Here is a 22381-nt window from a genome sequence, read left to right on the forward strand (position 1 = left end):
AAAGAATATTTAAATCTTGGAGCTTTTCTTCCTCTCGGGTTGTCAGCAGCCCTTTTTTGTTCACACCTACTGTCACGATCCTGGGTCTTATGACCCAGTGTTTTGAGTTTTAGTTCTTTTGATGTTTATAGTGTATGTTTAAGCTTATTAGGTTTCCTATGTTCATTTGCTTATTAGTTCCCCCTTGTGTTTTCAACCCCTGTGAAGTCTCCCTTGCCCTTCGTGTGTTTCATGTCTGTTGTCTTATGTTGTCATGTCTGCCTCTCATGTTTCCTGTTTTATTTTGAAGAGATCTCGTGTTTTTATATTATGGATTATGATTTGAGTCCTTTGTTGTACTGTTTCTTGTTTCCCTAGATTTCAGTTATGGTTATCATAGGTTTAGTTCTTTGGCTTTGTAATACGGCTTCCCTGTGTTCAATGTTGTGTCTACTGTGACCTCTTTGTACCATGTTTCTGGTCCCTATAGTCCAGGGCTGCCCAATCCCAGTCCTCGAGAGCTACTATCCTGCAGCTTTTAGATGCATCCCTACTCCAACACAGCTGAATCAAATGGTTTGATTACCTCTTCAGCATGCCATCATGTTTGGCAAAGGCCTGATAACAAGCCATTCATTTGATTCGGGTGTGTGGGAACAAGGATGCATCTAAAAGCTGCAGGACGGTAGCTCTCGAGGACCGGGATTGGGCACCCCTGCTATAGTCTGTCTTCTCAGTTGCTGTTAAGTTTGCATGTTTAGAGTTCAGTCAGTGTGTTTCCTGTTTTACTTTGAAGGTCCATGTCTCATGTGAGTGTTTCTAGTTTTGCTTCCCTTGTCTCGTCCAGCCTGATTACTCCCAGCTGTGCTCTCCTTCTGTGTCTCATTCCCTCGTTATCCCTCTGTGTATTTAAGCCCTGTGTTTCTCTTTGTCAGTGTCGTAGTCTCCCTCATGCTGTGTGTTTCTACCTGTAGTGCCCTGTGTGTTTTGTTAGTCTTCCCAGTTTAGATTTTGTAGAGTTTTTGTGTTCAGCAATAAAAGCTGCCCTTTTGAGTTCAATCCTGTCTCCAGTGAGTTTGCGTTTGGGTCCAATCCCTGCCTGCCACACAGCCGAAACATGACACCTACAGTACTTTAGCAGCACACTGAAATGGTCATGATTGGTGTTTGAAATTTGCATCTCTAAACATCTCTGTGCTCCCATTAAAGTGTTATTGTTGTGACCTAAATGTTGTTTTCTGATCTGTAGAAGACTCCTGGCTTCAATGAAGGGGATGAGACTTTGTACAGCCTGGCTTCAGCTCGCTCTCAGTTAATCTTGCCCAGTGCGAACTGGGCAGGATTAACTGTCACATTTTATTTGTAGTGTGAACACAGCGTGTGTGTGTGGAGATGTTTGACACACCTGCAAGAAGCTATGCCACTAACCAACTCATTGGTCTTCCAGGTTACAGAGAGAGCACCGCCTCTGCAGAGTATAAGTAAACGCCTGGGGTGCCCACATGAGTACAGCACCGGCTTGCTACATTTTAGCAAAAACATAATCAAAAGTTAATAGTTTATAAAATTGAGATGTTATACTTGGAGCTTGTCTGAAAAGTCCTGAGCTCTTGTTCACATGTTCACTGCACCGCAGGGTTCACTATAAAGCTTAACAATTAAAATGTGAAATCAAAGTGCTGCAAGCTGAAATTCTCTATGAAAACAGTATTTTTAATGCAGTATTTAATTAAGCACATTATCATACTTTTCCTCAGGACTCTTTCTTTATGGAAAAGTTAAAAAGTGATCAGTTGTTAAAATAAGATTTGGCTTTAAGAACCATGATTTAGGGGGGAGATGAAGAAATGTCATCCCGGCAATGACTGGGAGGAGGCCCCGGGGCAGACCAAGGACACGTTGGAGAGATTCTATCTGGCAGCTGGTCAGAAAAGCTGGAGGAGGTGGCTTGGAAGGAGGTCTGCGTAGGCTGCTGCCCCCGCAAACTGCCCCCGCAAACTGCCCCCAGATAAGTGGAAGAAGATGGATGAACAAACGGCATTATGATTACGAAGGCTGAACAATTATGGCAAAAATCCTAATTGCATTATTTTGGTCATTATTGGTCTCACTTACTTTGCAGACTTTGGGGGAAAGAACACCAGCTGGTTTTATTTGAATTTTTTCCCCTTTAAATTAGGGATGCACCGATACCGGTATCTGGTATCGGCCTCGATACCACATTTTCTAAGGTTACAGTCACAACCGAAAGAGATGGTGGAAGACTTTGGGAAGACCAAGGCCAATTTAAACCAGTTCTGTTCTGGAAGAATTTGCTTTTTTGTGGCAATGGAAAAAGTACAAAGTGTATCAGCTGTACTTGTTCTGCCCTGCAAGAAAGGACATAGGAGACTACTTCTTGATGAAACTTGAATGATTTAATGTTTTCACAATTTTTTTCCATTTTTTAAAAACCTGTTTGCTGTTGCAGTTTTCTTCGCACACAGTTGTAAAGAAAACTGCACCCAGGTAGCCAATTCAGAAGTCTGGCTTACGCAGGAAAACCACTCTGTAACTCCCTACAGTGAGTTAGTGAGAGAAAGATGTTGTACAAACTATGGACCACACCTCACATCTGCTGCATTGTCTTACTGGTTAAATAGTCTCATCAATATATTTGAATATATAATTAGAATCTATCGTATTAAAATAATTGTTACAATACAAATTATATATCACAATGAAAAAGACAATAATAGTAATATTTCAGATGATTTACATTCATATTTGTTTATACACTATTGCTGTTTTACGTTAAAAATAGTACAGTCTTATATTTAAAGTAGATTATGATGTTTAGCAAATGTCGCACTGAGACCCCAAACAGTGTAATTGTTACTGCCAGGCACCAGAAAATGATGTGGCATGTTTGAGGCAGTGCAATAAAGGTAACATTTATTAACAAGGATATTAAAAGAACCAAGGTAAAAACCCTAAACCCTGAAACCCCAAATAAAAGGAATATATGACAAAACTAAACAAAATGGATCTTCATCTACTCCACTGTACTATTCATACCAGGTGAGCAATCAACTATAACTAAACATGAAACAAATGATCGATTTTTTTTCCCCAACAAAGCCTTTAAAAACATCAGATTCAGTCCCGTGACCAAGTGACTACTGAAATGCACAACAAACTGATAATAACAAACCACACTGATAATATGTGGGAACTCCTCTAGGTGCCTTCTGTTGGAGAGGCCAAAGATAACAGAGGTTAACAGCCATTAAGTTGTATTTTAACACCAACAAGGCGATTCCCAAAGAGCTATTTGCTACACAGCATGCTGAACTTTTAACAAAATATAAGGAAACTCTACAAGTGGAGAACAAAATGACAAGAGGCAGGCTTAAAAGACGATCTATAACAGATGAAAAGTATCTGAAAGTCACATTGTTATGAGATAGGACACAAATCCAGCAAAGACCTGACACAGGTTCTAAGAGAGCTGCCCCTTCAGTTGATCCATCTACTGTTCAGTGAAGCCTGATCAGGAACGGTCTCAATGTGACTGTCAAGGAGTCATTCTTAAGAAAGGGAAATGGAAATGATTACAATTCAAATCATAATTACATCATTTTAATGGAAGTTTCATTTTTTTTTATTTTTTTAAAAGCAGGAAACTGATAATAATATTATACCAGACTGTTCTTTAATGCTCACCTTGACAGATGAAAGGTAGTCTGTCATGGCAGTTGGCATCCAGCAGCTTAATTTCTTGTTGCTCAGTCAGGATCATCTTTGCACAGTGGTTATTTGAGTCAGCTATGCTGCTGTTCCACTTAGGATAAATGTCTTTGGACTTTGAAATCCACATCCACTCCCTATCTTTGCCAAAGACTGAGCGTTCCAAGCCAATCCACACCCCACGTTGCAAGTCTGTCTCATCTTGCAGGAGACTTTTCACTTCATCATTCACTGTTTGGTTGGTGATTTCAACCAGGGAGGTGTAGTCTGTCTGGCATTGCTCCAAGGCATCAATCCAACTTTTGTTGTCATGGTAGAACTGCAGATTTGTAACTTGAGACAAAAAAAGCAAAGTGACATTTAACATGTGCTATCGCTACAATAGGTCACAGTTCTCTGCTGTCCCCTTATTTATGCAAAGCTCTGCTGACTCACCCTGATAGTCAGGAGTGTTTTGTATAGATTAATATATTGAGTCTACGGCATTATAATATATTAACATATACTTTAATTAACAAGGTAAATGACTGTTTTCAGGCTGAAATATAAAAAAATTCCACCTGATGTAGCTGTAGCTGTAACATTGCAGGGCCTTTGATTTGAACCTGGACATAAGAAGAAAATGTAAAAATGTAAGATTTAAAAAAATATTTCAGTTTTACAAAAGAAAAAAAAATCCTGTTGTAACTATACAGTTTTTAATTCTTTTTTTTATTCTTTATTTTTTTAGGAAAGGTGGATTGTGCTGACAAAAGTACTTGCCTGTATCTATACAGTCACTGATATTGTATACTTCATGGACATCTCGAAAATCTATGTTTACTGTTTTTGGAAATCGATTAGACACTGAGATATCAATCTTTTTTCTGTTGATAGACCACTTACAGAGCTGTTTCCAAAGCATCTGGGCCAAAAAATGAGAGAAATTTATAAGAGCATAACACACATCTGCCATCTTTCTGTTCGTGTTTATATTTTAACGAGCTCAGTTCGCAAAAAAACACCAATATTTCCCCTTGAAATACAGTTGGTTGGCTTTTTGCTGAGAGGATTAATGGTAACTCCGCTGTTGCAACTTCCACAAATGTTATCACCACCAGAAACCTTTACACACCCTGCAGAAAACAAAACAAATGAATCCACATGAAGAGGTGTGGCACGTGCCTTTAAAAACTACTGTGTCACTTCAGATTTTGTACTTGCTGAATTAAATAAATGTGAATAAATTGTCACAGCAACGTACTATCTTTAAAAATCCATGCTGCAGGACCACTTTTTTGCTTATTTTCAGGAATATGTACTAATATGTCAATAGATATGCTGCGTTTAGATTTCTTACCAGCTTCTACCTGCACAGTCAAAAGAAAAATGCTGGTTGTGTATGTGATTGTAGGACATGTTTTAGAAATCCCCCCAAGGTTACTGAGTTTAGTGGCTTCCAGTGTGACTTGGTTAACTTTGGGACCACCGCATTCAAATTTCAAAATCCATTTGCCATCTATGCAGTTGCAATTTTGATTAATAATCCCTCCAACAGGGCACCGATCACAGGGAGTGATTTTGATTTTTCCATATGCAGAGTTTGGTGTTGAAAAACAGGGCAGCAGGCTCACTGCTGTAACACAGGAAGATCACATCAGGTCTGAGGACAGTTTCCATTTAGGTGTTTGCTAAAGTGATAATTTTCTTCTTCTACAATAAATATAAAATAATTCACAGATGTAAGAAAAATATAAACAAAACATGTACAAAAGTCAGTATTTTTGTAACTATTCTTTTTTCATTGTCCTTTCTTCCATTTTCCTTTTTGCCAAAACGTTCCCATGCCATAGAAAGAGCCAAGCGATGGGATCAGTATCACTGTCTGTGAGATCTCTCTCAAAGTGCACATTTATTTATTTGTGTACTTTAAAAACATCTTTGTTATATTATATATGGACACATTTGTTTGTTTAATGCATTGGTAAATAAAATGAAGAACATAAAGAAATAGATAGTGAAATAGAAATGTGTTAAAATGGATCTACATGGCTAGATCCAACCTATGACCTTTTAAGTAATCTTTTAAATTACAAGTTACTGTTATAACAATAAACATACCTAGCTGCAGTAATGATAGATGAATCACATGTGCCATGGTCTGTAACATGCAAAAAAGTAGAAAATTGAGTAATAATGAATCATCATATCAAGAGTTTCTAAAGTTTATTTTCTAAGTTTAGTTACACTTCAGTACTTACAGTCTTTGCAGAGATCTTTGTTAACTGTAAATATCAGGTAAATATCCAGAGTGTTTGAAGAAACCTCCCCACTGTCCTCTGGCTTGTTGCTCAAATCCAAAATGGAAATTCATGGAAATGTCAACAGGAGTGACTTTGCATCGCTGATTATATCATCATGTAAATGTGTTCTCATCCTCCTCAAATCTAATAATGAGGTTTTTTGTCCCTTAAGGTACTGTGGATGTGCAATATTACAACTGTATTAAGGTGAATCAATCATGACTGATACAGAAGATTTTAATTTTATATCTTGCTTAAGAAAATCCATACAGCAGAAAAAAACAGTTTTTTGTTTGTTTTTTGTTATTATGTTAGTTTTAATTGCAGGTATTCCTGTGAACAGTAATCATCATCACCCCATAAATGAATGCACAGCACATGCTAAATCTCGCAGTGGTTGCCCTGAAAGTGTAGTTGTTAAACTATGAGGACTTTCGAAGGACTTCTTCACCACGTTAGCTTAAAGTGAGTTCTAACACTTCTCTCAGCTCTGAAAATATTTAGATTTTATTTGTTGTTGTTTGTTTCCATTTGTCATTATTATCTGGCCCTTTTATCAGTGTGGTCCCATTTCCAATCAACAGCTAAGTCCACATTAAATTTTCCATGTATTGACTTGAGAAAAATGTCCCTGTTTCCACATTCAGTGGTGTTAGAGCTAAATCGTATGCCTAATCAAATAGGAAGCAAATATATCCTTATCAGTTTTAATGTTACAAACAAATGTATCACATAACCAGGGTACACTGGAAAAAAGCCTCTTTCATGTTATGAATGACCAGTTCATCCACCACTACATGATTTCTGTTGCTGAACTGACTTAATACAATATGTTTAAATAAATGATGCTGACTTTTGACCTTTAGGGATCTGATAGTTTACTATACTTTACAGAGATGTGAACAGATCTATAAAACAAACTATATTTAAAATATTCTTTTTCCCCTCTTGCAAAATTTAAGATCTGTGTCAAAGCTGTTCCATGCACAGTAACATATAACCACTTCATGTTCTAAATCTACTAATAAAATGTACACTCCTTGCAACAATCTCAATGGTAACAATGATAATAAAAACAGAACTGCACTTATAACCTTTATTTCTTCTTTAATAGTGGCCAATATATTCATTTATATTTATTGGAAGCATTTAAAGTATCTGTACTCTGAGTTGGCGGATGGGATTAATATTTTTTCACTTTGTCTGATTCATCCCAAACATGTTCTATCAGGTTGAGGCCAGCATTAAGAGATCCTTTCACTGGAACAAAGGGGCTGAGCCCAACCCCTAAAAAACAACCCCACACTATGATCCACCAAACATTATACTTTGTACAATGCAGTAAGACTAGTACCATTCTCTTTGCAACTGCAAATGGTTGCCTCAGGAAAGGCATCTGATTAAAAGCTCATCGTCAAGAATGAGACTGCCATAATAGATTGGTGGAGGCACGCCCGCCACCAGTGCTGTCGGCCAGCAGGGTGTTGGTGGACACTATGACACGGTTAGCTAAAGACAGATGCAAGGAATAGGGTGAGATGGAGACAGATGATCCACTGTGGTAACCCTTAAAGGGAGCATCCCAAGAGACATATTTATATCTTTGTATGTCACAGAAATCTTATATACAGTCTGGTGCAACTAAACATGACACAAACAACTAGAGCCTGAACTGGATCAATATCACTTGAAGTATGAGTATTTATTTTGTTGAGCTATTTTAATAAAATTCAGAAAAACAGACTTACAAGTGTACTTATAACTAATAAGTTTCCTTGGTAACTTTGGATAATGGTCTAATCCGATAGAGATGGATTATTTTTAGTAATTACTGAATTTGAAACTGTTTTCAGAAGCACGTGTCCATAAAAGAAGAAAGCCTCACTTGAAGTGTGAGAAGGTTAATTTACAGTAACTTTAACTCATTTTGTGGTGGTTTGTTTCTCTACTAGCTTGTTGGTGGATCTCACACAACACTGTCTCACATTGTGACAGAACAACATGGTGTGTTTCTTACATAAACACACAAATAGGTGTCCACTCTTCTTTTAAACAGTACGAACAGTTTAATAATTATACATTTTAATAAACGTTCTCTTATGGAAATGCATTTTTCTTTAAGTTTTGATTTAACTTCTTTTTTGGTTCTTCTAAATTAACAGATGGTGCAAAGGATGAAAATCTGAAGACTGGTTCATTCACAACAACACAGACGAAACACAATTTATCTTAAAAATCATCGTCCGTTAGGACTTCTTTTTACAGGCATCTTTAAATTTTTTTTATTGTATAAATGTTGTTAATAAAATAATTTAAATGATCTGGTTTTTGCTATCAGATTGATCTACATGAGAATTTGTTTATCACACAACAACTTCATTTTGATGGTTAATATATTTGCGATTAATGAAAGTTTAACCACTTAATTTCACTGCTAACCTATAAAACCAAGAGTGCCCAACCGCGGCTCTCGTGCTGTTTGTGGTTGTCTTTTTTTAAATGTGCGTGTTTGCTTTGTTTGTGTTTAATCCGGTATTTTCATCAAATACGCCTGTGCGTGTGAAAAAATACCGCAAAGTTTTCCAGTAGGGGCAACATCATTTGAGTATTCAAATTATGTCATGCTCGCTCTCAAAACAGCAGGGAAAAAATGCACAGCAAAACAAAAATATGAAGAAGAACACAGAATGTTTTTAACAGAGTGGGAGGGTTTTTGTTGTTGTTGTTGAATGTAATGGCAAGTCATTCTGCCTCATATGCCAGGCGTCATTAGCGCATTCCAAAGCTTCAGATCTTCATTCAGCATCACTTCAGCTCACTCCATGCTAACATCGACCAGGAATTTCCAAAAGGGACTGAACTTCGCAAGCACGAGTTGGTCACTTTGAAAAGTCAGGCAGAAAAGCAGATACAGTTTTTCCAAAAATATACGAAGTGCTCTCTCTGATCTTCAAGCATGTGCTTATTTTAATTTTGCAATGGATGAGAGTTGTGACACACAAAACAAGCCTCAGTTGGCAGTATTTGCATGGTCTGTGTCAAATGAGTGTGTGATCAAAGAAGAACTCCTTGATATTGTGCCATTAAAAGACACACCCCGAGCCATATAGGTGAAAGAAACAATGATGGCTGTGTTTGAGAAAAGCAAATCTGCACATACCGAAACTAATGCAATAGCTACAGATGGAGCTACTGCAAAAAAAAAGCTATTCATAAAACATAAACTTTAAAAAAAAAAAAAAGTTTATTAAGATTTTGATATAAATGAAAAAACACAAACGGACAACACACCAGCAAGGACAAAAACACAAATAAGGCAAAAGATTACACTGCAGCAACAAAAATACTACTTCAACACTGACAATAAACAGAAGTAAAACGCTGCGATCGATCAAAGAGAACTTTGTTTTAATACATGATCTAAAAAAGGTTGTCACACATCAAAGAACTTACTAAGTTTGCCCTCTAATGTATACCTAATCCTCTCCCTGTGCAGTAGAGCAGTCAGTTCTCTTAGCCACATTTTGAATTGAGGCACAGTGCCAGACCTCCAGAGAGTCAAAACAATTTTCTTAGCAATTATCATTCTGAACAAAACTGTAGTTTATGCAGCAGGACGGAGGTGTTAAAGATGAAGAGGAAGACTCAAACAATGCCGTTATTGGGTCCGGCTCTAATGTGCAATTGTACATATCAGAAAAACATTTAAAGATGTCCAGCCAATAGTTGGACAATTTGGGGCAAGTCCAATGAGTAAGAGAGCCTTCTCCAAGTTTACAACGATCACATATAGGACTAAGAGAAGGAAAAATCCTGTGCAATTTAGTTTTTGAGTAATGAAATCTGCGAAGCACTTTGAATTAAATTAACTGAAGCCTTGAATTTATAGAACAAGAATGGATCCTACACAGACTCCTCTCACACACCTCATCTCCAATTTGCAAACCCTGCTCCTCCTCCTGTCTTCAAAAAGTCAGATTTACAATTCAAATACTCAGAAAAAGCGTTCACAAAACCAGAAACCAACTTTTCAGAATCCTGGGAAGTAAATATTGACCCCTCTTCCGGAAGAGATGGAAAGTTGAGGACACTCTGACGAACATAGTATCTTATCTGTAAATAAAAGAAAATGTGACGCATGTAATATATAAGTCTTTGAGAGTAAGTATACATTTTTGTGTCTAGACCTCAAAAGAGGCATCTAAACATGAGGGTAGAAATGCATGATTACAATATATTGGAGTATGGATCGAAGTGTCTGGTAGAGCACAACCTTTTTTGATCCGACAGATTTTAACGCAGTTTGAAACTATAAAATTTATTTAAATTATAAAACATAAACTTCTCGGGATGCTGGTTATAAATAATAATAATAATAATAATAATAATAATAATAATTATTATTGTTATTATTATTATTATTATTATTATCGTCTGTTTAACAGCAGATGTGATGTGTTTTCAGCGGTTTGTACAAAATCTCACTAGCTAACTGCAGGGGGGTACAGAGTGGTTCCCAATCTGCTACCCTGCTCCATAATCCATAATAATAATAACAGATGTGACCCACAGAAACAGTTGGACAGACAATCAAAAGATCAAACAGTCTTTTGACCAAGCCAATAAGCTCATAATGACAGACCACACTGATAATATGTGCAAACTGCCCTCTGGCCTTAAATTGGACAGGCCAAAGACAGCACAGTTACAGGCATAAAATAGTATTTTTGAACCAACAAGGTGATTCCCCAAGAGCTGTTAGCTGGAATGCTAGAAAATCTGGACATGGCGATTGGTGGTTCCTTAACAATGTTGAAGAAACCAGACAAATGAAGAAAAGAAGTGTCAGGCCCCTACAGCAGCAGATGAACAGTATTGTGTCATTAAGAAATAGCTTAATGACTCGAGCTTAATGAAGAGCTTTGGATGTCCTTCAAGACGCTTGGAGAACTATTCCTGAAGACTACTTAGAGAAATGACAACAAAGCTTAACTAAGACAGTTACATATAGAGCTGTAGTCAGAAGTTTACATAAACTCACTGGGCATGAATGGTAAGGTAATTTTGTGTTTTTAATGATTTCGTTGATCTGATTTGTACACTTTCCTCCCAGTGTGAATTAGAGAAAGAGAATCCCAATTCATGTTTTTTTAAGTCATTAAAGATGTATGCTATACAATGTTTACACCCTTTCTGGCACATTATTTGACATGTCTCCATGACAACAGTTCAATGTCTAGACCACAGATGCTTTGTTTTTGACTAAAGCACAGGTCCTGCAGTTGTTCATGACTGAATACAGAGTTTTCCTGTTACTTTGAGTAGAGGGCCTCTTCTCCAAGATCTGTAAAAAAAAACAACCAAAAAAAACCCCCCAAACCGCAATATTAATTAAAAGTTAATAATATCCAAAAATATTCTTTCAGAAGAAGCTTCTGCTTTCAGGCTGTAAGACTAATATTTTACGTTTTTGCATCAGCATCATTATGGCCATGTCTCTTTTTTAAATGGAAAAAAAAAGAAAGAAAAAGAAGCAGAAAACTGATAACAGTATTATACCAGACTGTTCTTTAATGCTCACCTTGACAGATGAAAGGTAGTCTGTCATGGCAGTTGGCATCCAGCAACTGAACTTGTTGCTCAGTCAGGATCATCTTTGCACAGTGGTTATTTGAGTCAGCTATGCTTCTGTTCCACCCAGGATAAATGTCTTTGGACTTTGAAATCCACATCCACTCCTTATCTTTGCCAAAAACTGAGCGTTCCAGGCCAATCCACACCCCTCGTTGCAGGTGTGTCTCATTTTGCAGGAGACTTTTCACTTCATCATTCACTGTTTGGTTGGTGATTTCAACCAGGGAGGTGTAGTCTGTCTGGCATTGCTCCAAGGCATCAATCCAACTTTTGTTTTCATGGTAGAACTGCAGATTTTTAACTGGAGACAAAAAATGCAAAGTGACATTTAAGATATGCTAACACTACAATAGGCAGTGTTGGGACTAACGCGTTAAGTAACGCGTTACAGTAACTACGTTATTATTGTGGTAACAAGCACGGTAACTAGTTATTATGCCAAAATCAGGAACGCGTCAATCGTTACTGGGATTTAGATAGGGTCGTTATTCGTTACTTTGTGTGGTGGCTATCGCGGACCTTCCACAGATTCAGCAAAATTAGCAAGTGGTGGAGGCCAGTAGGTGGATGAGTTAAAGGGGAGGCAGGAGGAGCAGAGACCCGAGGAAGCCGCCGGTCCAAGCGTCAGGTGAACTGAACTTCAGGTAAGAAGTTATGACCTGCAGTCTATCTGGGTCAGATATAAACCAAGTTTAGGAGTTTATTTTCGTTGTGCTGACTTTTTCGTACTGGGTACTAGCTAGCATGACGGGGTTTCTACACAGCTGGGTGGGTGCTATGATGTTACTGATGTTGAACTTTATTTTGTTCATAAGGTTAGTTATTAGAGTTGCCAGCCGTCCCCTAAAAACGGAATCGTCTCATGGTCAGAGAAAATATTACGCGTTTCGTATTGAGCTGAAAAGGAACACAGTTTGTCCCGTAATTCAGCTAGAATGAAAAAGACACAAAGCTGGAGTTATTCTGTCTTTGCTGCACAGCTGCCTCTTCTTCTCTCATTCTCTCCCCCTCCCTCTCCTGTTTCTACTTCAATCATGAAACTGATCAATGATCAGCTGATCAGCTTTTCTCTCTTGCTTGTTTATCGCCCACTTCGTGCCAGAAAGAAGAAACCAGCGGATGTCGCGTTAAACAACAGCAGCGCGTTTAAGCTTGATCAGCTGTTGTTAGAATTTATTTAATATTAATTTCTAGTATCAGCTGATGTTTGCTGGAGCCAAAGCTGTAAAAGCTGCTGGTTATGATATCGGTTTGGTTATCTGGTGAGAGGGAAACATGAAGATGAAACCAGGAGATGTCCTTACTGAATCATCAGAGCTGAACAGGTGATGGAGAAACAGGTTTACCTTTTAGGTGACATGAATGAGTTGAAGGGAAGTTATGAACTGTTTCTGAGAGACAAATAACACCAGGATCCTTTTTTTTACGTAGCTGACAGCTGGTAACTGTCCAAGGGCGGATCTAGCAAAGTGTTGCCAGGGGTTTTCGTGTTGGATGTAAAAAGCGCACATGACGCTGTGACGTAGGCTAGAATCATGGTGGTGGTCAATGACGGTCCAGGCGTGGGATTTCTCTCGTGGAAATATGCACATTATCTTTTCCTTTCTATTGGTAGGTGGCACAGTGCACTTGTGGCCAGTAAGCAAGCTAGAAGACTGGTAATCTCGCTGGGTATCCAGTTATGGAAGCGGCGCATTAACAAGAGAATTCTGAGTAAAACCAAAGTTACTTTCCCTAGTAACTAGTTACTTTGAAAGTAACGAGTAACTTGAAGTAACTGAGTTACTTTTGATAGAAGTAACTAGTAATGTAACTAAGTTACTAATTTAAAGTAACTTACCCAACACTGACAATAGGTCACAGTTTCCTGCTGTCTCCTTATTTATGCAAAGCTCTGCTGACTCACCCTGATAGTCAGGAGTGTTTTGTATAGATTAAAGTATTGAGTCTACAGCATTGCAATATATTAACATATACTTTTATTAACATAATGTTAAAAGTAAATGACTGCTTTCAGGCTGAAATATAAACATTTCCACCTGATGTACCTGTACTTGTAGCAACATTAACATTGCAGTTCCTTTGATTTGAACCTGCACATAAGAAGAAAAAGTAAAAATGCAGGCTTTAAAAACATATTTCAGTTTTACACAAGAAAAAAAAGTCTTGTTGTAACTATACAGTGTGTAAATATACATGTATGTATAAAATTTTTACAGATTCATCTTATGTTGTATTCGTTTTCTTGTTTGTGGAAAAAAAACGCATCAGTTTATTGTTTTGCACATCAACAATTTACTTTTGTTGTTTGAGAAAGAAAAACTATGTAGCAAATTAAATTCTTAAAGCTGCTCTTTGGAGGAAAGGCTGATTGTGCTGATGAAAGTACTCGCCTGTGTGAGCCTCTATACAGTCGCTAACATGGTGTTGTTGAAGAAACGTCTGAAATTTGAGGTTTACTCTGTTTTGGTTTTGCTTAGGAACCGAGATATGTATCTTTTGTCTGTTGAAGAAAACAGAAAGCTGTTTTAAAAGTATGTGGCAAACATGATTTTGCCTATGAGGTACCAATCTGCATCTTCTTCATCATCATATTTAAAAACTGATATAAATATATTTACTTTTTTTTTTTAAAGCTGTTACATTTTGTGCCGGCAGTAGTTGAAGTTCCAGAGCAAGATTCACAAATGATCTTATTGTCACTCGTATGATTTAAATACCCTGGTACATGGAAACAAAACACATGAATGCTCATCTATAAACAATATAATATGCATCAGGTTTTAAAGTTCTTAGATTTCATTTTAAAGTCAGTCAGCCGACTTTAAACCAGCGATAAAATCATTTTTAATGTGTTGTGAATTTTAGATTTCTTACCATTTTCTACCTCCACAGACAAAACAAACATTTTTGTTTTGTATGTGATTTTACGGCATTTATTAGTACAGTCCTCTGTCTCAGTGTAATTGGCTGTGGCAGTTGCTTCCAGTGTGACTTGGTTAGCAGTGGGCCCACAACATTTAAATTTCCATATCCACTTTCCAGCTGTGCAATTGCAATCATGTGTAATATTCCCTCCAACAGGGCACAGATGATAGGGAGTAAATTTGATTCCTCCATCTGGAAAGTCTCGTATGGCTGAAACACAGGGCAGCAGGCTCACTGCTGTAACACAGGAAGATCACATCAGACCTGAGTACAGTTTGCATTTAGGTGTTGACCTGTACGTTGGAAACATACCTAGTAGTAATGATAGATGAATCAGACGTGCCATGGTCTGTAACATGCAAAAGAAAAAAAAGGTAGAAAATCGAGAAGGAATTGATCGTCACATTAAGAGTTTATAAATAAAACGTTCACCTTCAGTGCTTCCAGTCTTTGCAGAGATGACTGTTAAATATCCAAAGTGTTTGAATAAACCTCCCCACTGTCCTCTGGCTTGCTGTCTTTCTCCAGAATGATAACTCAGAGAAATGTCGGCAGGAGTGACTTTTTATATTGCTCTTTATATTATCATATTTTTGATTAAATAAACACAAATGTGTTCTCATCTTCCGCCAATGGAATAATGTTGCTTTCCCCCCCTCTAAGGTACTGTGGATGTGCAGTATTATAAACTTAATAAGGTCAATCAACTTGACTGATATAGAAAACATTTTGATTTTAAATGTTGTTTAAATGTTGTTAAAGCAAAAAATCCACAAAAAAATTTTTTTTTTGTTACACATTATTATTATATTTGTTTAAATGGAGGTTTTCCTGTGATCAGTAATCGCCTCCAACCTGTTTCATGAATGCACAGCACATTAACTCAGCGTTTGCTAATAAACTGTAGTTGTTAAAATCTGAAGGCTTTAAGAGCTTCTTAGCCAGGTTAACAGATGAACAGCTTTTAAAATATTTATTCCTACTGTAAGTTATTTTTCCATTTTGTCTTTATTATGGTATTATATTTGTCCTATTTTCTCATTTTCTCCCAAAAAGAAAAAGTCTCTGTTTCCACATACAGTGATGTTACTGTTAGAGAGTGTTCCTAGTCAAACAGGAAGCAAATATATCCTGATCAGTTTTTATTTTGATCTTATAAACAAATTGGGTATGTAACCAAGGTATACTGAAAAAAGTCTCCTTTATGTCATCAGGTACAGAAGCTGGTAATAAATAACCAGTTCATTCACCGCCACATGATTTCTGCTGCTGCATTAACCCTCATCTTAATACTTTCAATAACTGACACTGACTTTTCACCTTAAGGAAATCGATATAGTCCCCATTCTATACAGCGATCGAAACAGATCCATAAAACAAACAATTTCAAATATAGTATTGTTTTTCCTCTTGCATGATTTTGACCTGTGCCTACACTGTTGTAAAGTTTTAAGTACACTCAGTACAACAACCCGGATGGTAATTGGACATGTGTAATGACAATACAGTTGAATCCTAATCCTTTATTATGTTGGCCCATTCTTTGTAGCTATAACATCTTCAACTCTTCTGGGAATGATTTCTGAAGGGTTTAAGAGTGTTCATGTTAATTTCTGATCATGCAAGCAATTGTGAGGTCAGACACTGATAACGGACAAGAAGGCAATCCACCCCAAAGGTGTTCAGGTCAAGGGTCAGGACTCTGTGTAGACCAGTCAAGTTTGTGCACTAGTGTGCAGTCATGTTGGAACAGGAAGGAGCCATCCCCACGCTGTTTCCACAAAGTTGGCAGCATGAAATTGTCCAAAACGTTTTGGTATGCTGAAACATTAATTCTTTCTTACCCACGATACAGTCAGAACAAAACCCAGACTCATTGATCAGATTGCCAGTTGGAGAAGCATGATTCATCACTCCAGAGAACACATTTCCACTGCTCTAGAGTCCATTGGCAGCGTGCTTTACACCACTTTATCTGACATTTTGCATTGCACTTGGTGACATAAGGCTTGGATGCAGCTGCTTGGCCATGGAAACCCATTCCATGACTCTCTATGCGCTAATCGGAAGGTCGGGTAAATACTTTGATGTTTGGTAAAAGTTTGTGATGGTGAGTTTGAAGTGTTACTAAAAACAAACAGCTGGACGAATAGTTTGCAACACATTAGTTTAACTGACAACAACATGGTAACATTCTTGGGCATAAAAAGGACAGATGGACAGATTTCACCCTAGGTCTGTGAATGGTGTCTGTGACAGATTGGTATACCCCACTATCTCTTGAATCAAGATATCGCTGAAATAAACACAGTTTGCATTTTGTTAACTTTACATTTTATTATTAGCACAGAATTAATATTCTTTAGTTTTTTGTTTGAGAGAAAAATAAAATGTTATTTCTTATAACCGCTCAGTTAAATTAGCCAGATATTTAGGTTTTTAATGACAAAAATAATACATCGACTCTTTACATAGAAGCATCTTTGACAAACACAGGTACTTCTGAGAAGTGGTGGGTAAACTGTTAATTTAACAAGGCTTGCAAATGATAGTAACCAAAGTAGTTTTCCTGTGAAACACAACACTACAGCATACAAACATACAAACAGCATATATACACATTGGGTTTGCTGGGTCATCCATCTGCTTCTCCAGGAATGATGTGATGATGATTGAGAAGCTGCGAATCGTTTTCTTTGGTGCTATCAGTTCAGTCAATGTCAATGAAAAGCTCTGTGGCCCAAAAACAACATATTAATTCAAAAATATATAAAAAGCAGAGTGGAATGGCTTCATTTTAAACTTCCCATTGACCTTTATACATCTACTTATATGTAAATATTGCAGCTTACAGTGACATGTGTCACACAGATAAAAAAAAGATGCAGAATATAAAGTAAAACGTCAATTTATGCCTACGGGCTAGAAAACATTTTGGTAGATATTACCTGACTTCTCTGTATATTCATCAGTACAGGGCTTTTCATTCATTCCTGGAGAAAAGAAAAAAGAAAACAATAAGATTTAATAAAAACCAGGTGAAGAAGTCTGATTGGACAACAAAACAGCAACTTACTTTGACAAATGTATGGTAATTTTTCATGGCAGTCGGCGTTGGACCACTTGATTTCTTCTGTCTTATTATCAAAGATGACTTTTCCACAGTGGTTGTCAAAGTCAGAGTTGGTGGACAAAGCTCTATTCAACTGTGATTTTACAACATTATACCCTGAAATCCACTTCCACTCAGGTCTGTAGCCAAAAATGGACCTTTGCAGTCCAATCCACACCCCCGTCTTTGAGTCTGTTTTATTTTGCAGTCTTTTCACATCATCCCTTACTTTCTTTTCGCAGATCTCAACCAGGGAGAAATGATCCTTCTGGCAGTCCTCCAAGGCATCAATCCAACTTTTACTTTTGTTGTGTAGACTGACTGGACACAAAAATCGAGAGTAGGTTTTAAAAATGTAATGCACACATATTGTACATAAACTCCATGTCATTATGTTAAATTAAATGCAGTCTTTAAACAATTTTACTGTGTTGGGTAGAGCTTACTGTTAGCAGCAGGGTACTCAGCACATTGAAATTTAATCTTTACTTTCATGCCATTCTTTGATGTCATGTTAAAGCAGATATTTCCATTCCTTTTGTGGAGGAAAATATACAGGTGATTTATTGAAAGCATGTGTGGCACCAAATATACTGAATCTTTGTATTCAGTAATTGAGTACACATGAAACATACTGTTGTGTAAGATTAACAGCTGTTTGTTGAAAGTGACATTTGGGTGGCATTCAGGCTGAGTGTAGTTTTCCTTACAAACTGTATCGTTTACAGAGACCTTTATAATTCCTGATACACAAAACCAACATATAAAGATTCATCAGAGAAAATAACACTGCATGTGTGCTTAAAGTATTTCTTAAAGAATGTGCTGGTTTGCAGTGCTTACCATTTTCTACCGCTAGAGAGGAATTCAAACACTTTCGCTCTCTGTAATTGGTGCCAGGACATGTTCCTGAGCTGTACATCGAGTACATCGAGTCCAACGAGTCCAATTTTTGAGCCACAATTTTCAGTGTGAATTGTTTTCTGTTGCTCATACAACATTCAAGTTTCCAAGTTAAATTGCCAATTTCTAAATCTCCTGCATTTGGGTACACATAGGAAGAGAAAACAAAGTGCAGCTGGACTGTTGCTGTAACAGAATAAGACCAGATCAACAGTTTAAGTATCATTTAGTCATTTGGTTTTTTTGCATTACTGTTATCTAAAGAAATTTAGAATTTAAAGAAAGGTGACTGGACTTCTTAAAGATGTTTCAGCTGAAGAACTTCTCAGGTAAGAGGTGAAAGTCTACAAGAAACTTTAAAAAGTCCAGTTGCTTTTCTTTCCAAACTCCTTAGACCTGAGAACCTGCACAGACACATTACTGTTATAGTTCATCTCTAAAAAACGTACTGATATATATGTAGTATATTTATGTATATGCAAAAATGTAAATACAAAAAAAGTGCATTATTTTTACATTTCTAATTATTTAAATTTTAAAGGCAAATATGTTTTTGTGTTATTTTCTTCAAGACCATGCAAAAAATTTGAATTTCTTTACTCTTTTTGAATATAGACTGTAATGTTCAGTTCACGTTACTCTTCATGCTTTTTAAATGTTTGCACCACTTTAACTAAATGCTGTAAGCTCCATAACAACAGGAAATATTTGTTTATTTATTAATTTTAGAATCTAGGTACATCATATTCAGTGATGGGAATAACAGCGTTACAAGTAACGGCGTTACTTTTTTCAGTAACGAGTAATCTAACTAATTACTATTCCTATCGTTACAACGCCGTTACAGTTACTAACAAGAACATGCGGTCTGTTACTATTTTTCAACAAACAGACTGTTGAAGCTGTGTTCATCTTACCACATCTTATATCAGTTGCATGGAAGTAGCTGACTACGTAAGTAATCTGGACGCTACAGCTTTAAGCAGCTGCGCGTGCTCCCGCGGACGGTAATCACGATCACTTTCTAGCACAACACCTGGAGCTAAGGAGGCTTGTGTAGTTAGTGTTGTAGTGTTGTGGATAGTTTTGTGTTGTGTGTCAGAACAATGAGGCGACTGCTGTCTCCGGGTAGAAACATGAGTGATACACCTGCTGCTGTCAGACCTGCAGGTATCAGGCTGTGATGTTCTCCTTTATAGTGGACAGAAATAATGCCACACAAATAATTTGTGTGGCATCTTATATAATGCAGAACAGCTGATTGTTCTGTAAATAGTTTGAAATGGTTATTTTTTTTAAAAAAAAAGGTAAAAGATAAATGGCTGCAAATAACTTTGTTGTTTGCAAAACTTGTGCATAGGATTTTAAAATTGACAATTTATATTTGCATTTAAAGTTATGAAATATGATTCATTAAACATGTGTGTGGTTATTACAGTAAAAAATATAACCTTTTCTACTCTGGTTTTATGTTTTTTGTCTGATTTTAGATCAATTGTGTTAATACAGTGTGTCAAAATGAAAACATAACTGTAAATTCAGACACGTGAGGTTGTGCTGAAAACAATGATACCAAACAAGGCAAATAAACTGTTTTTAAAGGTGAAATGTGGAGGGAAAATCAAAAGTAGTTAAAAATGGCCAATTACACCCTGGACCCCAGAGGGTTAAACGTTTTTTTTTAAAGTAACGCAATAGTTACTTTTCCAGTAATTAATTACTTTTAGAATATTGTAACTCAGTTACTAACTCAGTTACTTTTTTGAAGAAGTAACTAGTAACTATAATTAATTACTTTTTCAAAGTAACTTGCCCAACACTGATCATATTTAACATTTATAACAATGATCATTCACCAAAAAACATACCTAAAAGTAGTGAAAGAGGGCTCAGCAATTCCATGGCCTGTAAATACAAAAGTCAAAATAAAAACCCAACAACAACAAAAAAAACAGAAAAAGTTGAACACATGGGATTTTATGCAAAATAATATACCGTTAATATTGGTACATCAAAATCCAACATGATGGACTTTGAATATGCACTTTGAATAGGGCAGTATAGTACTTTGGTAGTCAAATCGTGACAGATACCACTGACAAACAAAGGCTTGTCTGTGCAGTTCTCTTCTGATGATATACACAAACTTCTGCCAATGAACTCACATGAACTTGACCTTTAACTCGAGACTCTATCAGAGAAGTTATTCTTACTAAAAAAAGGCTCATGAAGGCTATCCCTGTGGACCTTTTGCCAGTTTATATAATGTTTACACAGAAATATTAAAGTGTTTAATAATTAATAATAATAAACATTTAATCATTCTACGAGTTCTTTTTGTGTTAATTTTAGAAGGAAGTTCTTAGGATTTACCAAATACGCACACATTCTGGTAATTAGTAATCTAATTTCAACTTACCTTCTCAGTGAAAACTTGCTGTTGGCCTCTGAAATATAACAGAGCTTTAGACTGGGAAATGTAAACTTGTGTCTCTGTATGGAGATATTAAACTCATCCCTGTTTTGACTATACAAACACGCCCACCAACACACCATACACACCTAGGATCTTATTAACACTGGGGGCCTCGCCCAGCCTTTTTTTTTTTTTTTAAATTTGTCCAGCTCTGGTCTCATAGCTTCTGCCTCTGTTGCACCTTCTAAATTGATAATCTGTCTTCTTCTTCTTCACCTTCCCTGCTGTTATTTTTACTCTGAAAGCTTAAGCTTGATTTACTTTGTAAGGACATAGTAACCCGAGATTCTTTAGTAGAAGTCACGAGAGTTTCAGAGTAACAGACAATTGGCGTCACACAGTAACCATGGTTACACACTGTCACGCGCACCTGTGCAAACAGTCTGAGAGAGACTGTGCTGTTGTTTAATAACAGACATCACTCTGAGCATTATGCATGATTTCATCTTTACATGTTGAACTTGTTGGCATTTTTCACTACCCACCAGCGTAAACTAAGAATACAAATATTTACAATGGTTTGTGTGTAACCTTTGAGGACTCACAGTGTGTCGACTGAAGAAGGCATTCTGTCCACACACAGACACAAAGCAATTTGAGCACACACTTAAAACTATTTTACAAATGCATACATCTGCATACATACTTCACTGTGCACACAAATGTCTAGAGTACACGCAACTGCCTTCTCGCTCCCTTACAAAACCTTAAATGTGTGGACGAATCGTCTGATACGCACCGATCATGTTGCATGCCCACGTGGGGTTTTGAGGCAAATTTAATGCTGTCACTCAGGGGTGGGCAACTCCAGGGCTCGAGGGCCAGTGTCCTGCAGGTTTTAGATATCACCCTGGGTCAACACACCTGAATCAAACGATTAGTTCATCACCAGGCCTCTCGAGAATTTCAGGACATGTTGAGGAGGTAATTTAGCCATTTGAATCTGTTGTGTTGGATCAAGGACACATCTAAAATCTGCAGGACACCGGCCCTCGAGGCCTAGAGTTGCCCACCCTGGCACATATCATCTGCAAATGTAAGCTGCGATCATGTCACAGTGTAAAACTGGGAAATCTGGGCCTCCAATGCCTAACTATTAGTTACAGTGGGGCAAAAAAGTATTTAGTCAGCCACCGATTGTGCAAGTTCCCCCACTTAAAATGATGACAGAGGTCAGTAATTTGCACCAGAGGTACACTTCAACTGTGAGAGACAGAATGTGAAAAAAAAATCCATGAATTTATTCGTAAATTAGGGTGGAAAATAAGTATTTGGTCACCTCAAACAAGGAAAATCTCTGGCTCTCACAGACCTGTAACGTCTTCTGTAAGAAGCTTT

The 22381-nt window shown here is 37.1% G+C and overlaps 3 protein-coding genes and 1 long non-coding RNA gene across 8 annotated transcripts; all 4 read right to left on the bottom strand.

Annotated features, from left to right (window-relative positions):
* Positions 1–2427: 2427 nt before the first annotated feature.
* On the bottom strand, positions 2428–4612 carry LOC120719983 (lithostathine-like). Its single transcript, XM_040009538.1, has 4 exons — positions 4594–4612; positions 4269–4313; positions 3685–4041; positions 2428–3548 (listed from the first exon to the last, which is right to left on the bottom strand). The coding sequence occupies exons 1-4, from the start codon at positions 4610–4612 to the stop codon at positions 3544–3546; spliced, it is 426 nt and encodes a 141-aa protein (XP_039865472.1). The 3' UTR covers positions 2428–3543.
* A 113-nt stretch (positions 4613–4725) lies between these two features.
* Positions 4726–6239, bottom strand: LOC120720081. The gene is made up of 4 exons (XR_005692785.1): positions 5949–6239; positions 5809–5848; positions 5048–5323; positions 4726–4823 (listed from the first exon to the last, which is right to left on the bottom strand). It is a non-coding gene; the product is annotated as an uncharacterized LOC120720081 (long non-coding RNA).
* A 2080-nt stretch (positions 6240–8319) lies between these two features.
* LOC120719372 lies at positions 8320–15194 on the bottom strand. 2 transcript variants are annotated; one of them, XM_040008500.1, is made up of 8 exons: positions 14985–15194; positions 14865–14901; positions 14502–14789; positions 14246–14345; positions 14018–14127; positions 13664–13717; positions 11572–11925; positions 8320–11334 (listed from the first exon to the last, which is right to left on the bottom strand). In XM_040008500.1, the coding sequence occupies exons 2-8, from the start codon at positions 14896–14898 to the stop codon at positions 11303–11305; spliced, it is 972 nt and encodes a 323-aa protein (XP_039864434.1). In that variant the 5' UTR covers positions 14899–14901; positions 14985–15194; the 3' UTR covers positions 8320–11302. The 2 variants fall into 2 exon arrangements, with proteins under 2 accessions (XP_039864434.1, XP_039864433.1); XM_040008499.1 differs by lacking the exon at positions 14985–15194 and having other exon boundaries at positions 13673–13717; positions 14865–14963.
* A 1675-nt stretch (positions 15195–16869) lies between these two features.
* Positions 16870–21442, bottom strand: LOC120720002 (regenerating islet-derived protein 3-gamma-like). Of its 4 annotated transcripts, none has more exons than XM_040009578.1 (6): positions 20987–21442; positions 20436–20472; positions 18508–18753; positions 17629–17985; positions 17501–17545; positions 16870–17285 (listed from the first exon to the last, which is right to left on the bottom strand). In XM_040009578.1, the coding sequence occupies exons 2-6, from the start codon at positions 20467–20469 to the stop codon at positions 17263–17265; spliced, it is 705 nt and encodes a 234-aa protein (XP_039865512.1). In that variant the 5' UTR covers positions 20470–20472; positions 20987–21442; the 3' UTR covers positions 16870–17262. The 4 variants fall into 4 exon arrangements, with proteins under 4 accessions (XP_039865512.1, XP_039865514.1, XP_039865515.1 ...); XM_040009580.1 differs by lacking the exon at positions 18508–18753 and adding an exon at positions 18111–18199 and having other exon boundaries at positions 20987–21427; XM_040009581.1 differs by lacking the exon at positions 18508–18753 and having other exon boundaries at positions 20987–21139.
* Between the last annotated feature and the right edge of the window lie 939 nt (positions 21443–22381).

This window comes from Simochromis diagramma, unplaced genomic scaffold, assembly GCF_900408965.1.
Source record: "Simochromis diagramma unplaced genomic scaffold, fSimDia1.1 OVJJ01000344.1, whole genome shotgun sequence".
In the NCBI taxonomy this organism is placed as follows: domain Eukaryota; kingdom Metazoa; phylum Chordata; class Actinopteri; order Cichliformes; family Cichlidae; genus Simochromis; species Simochromis diagramma.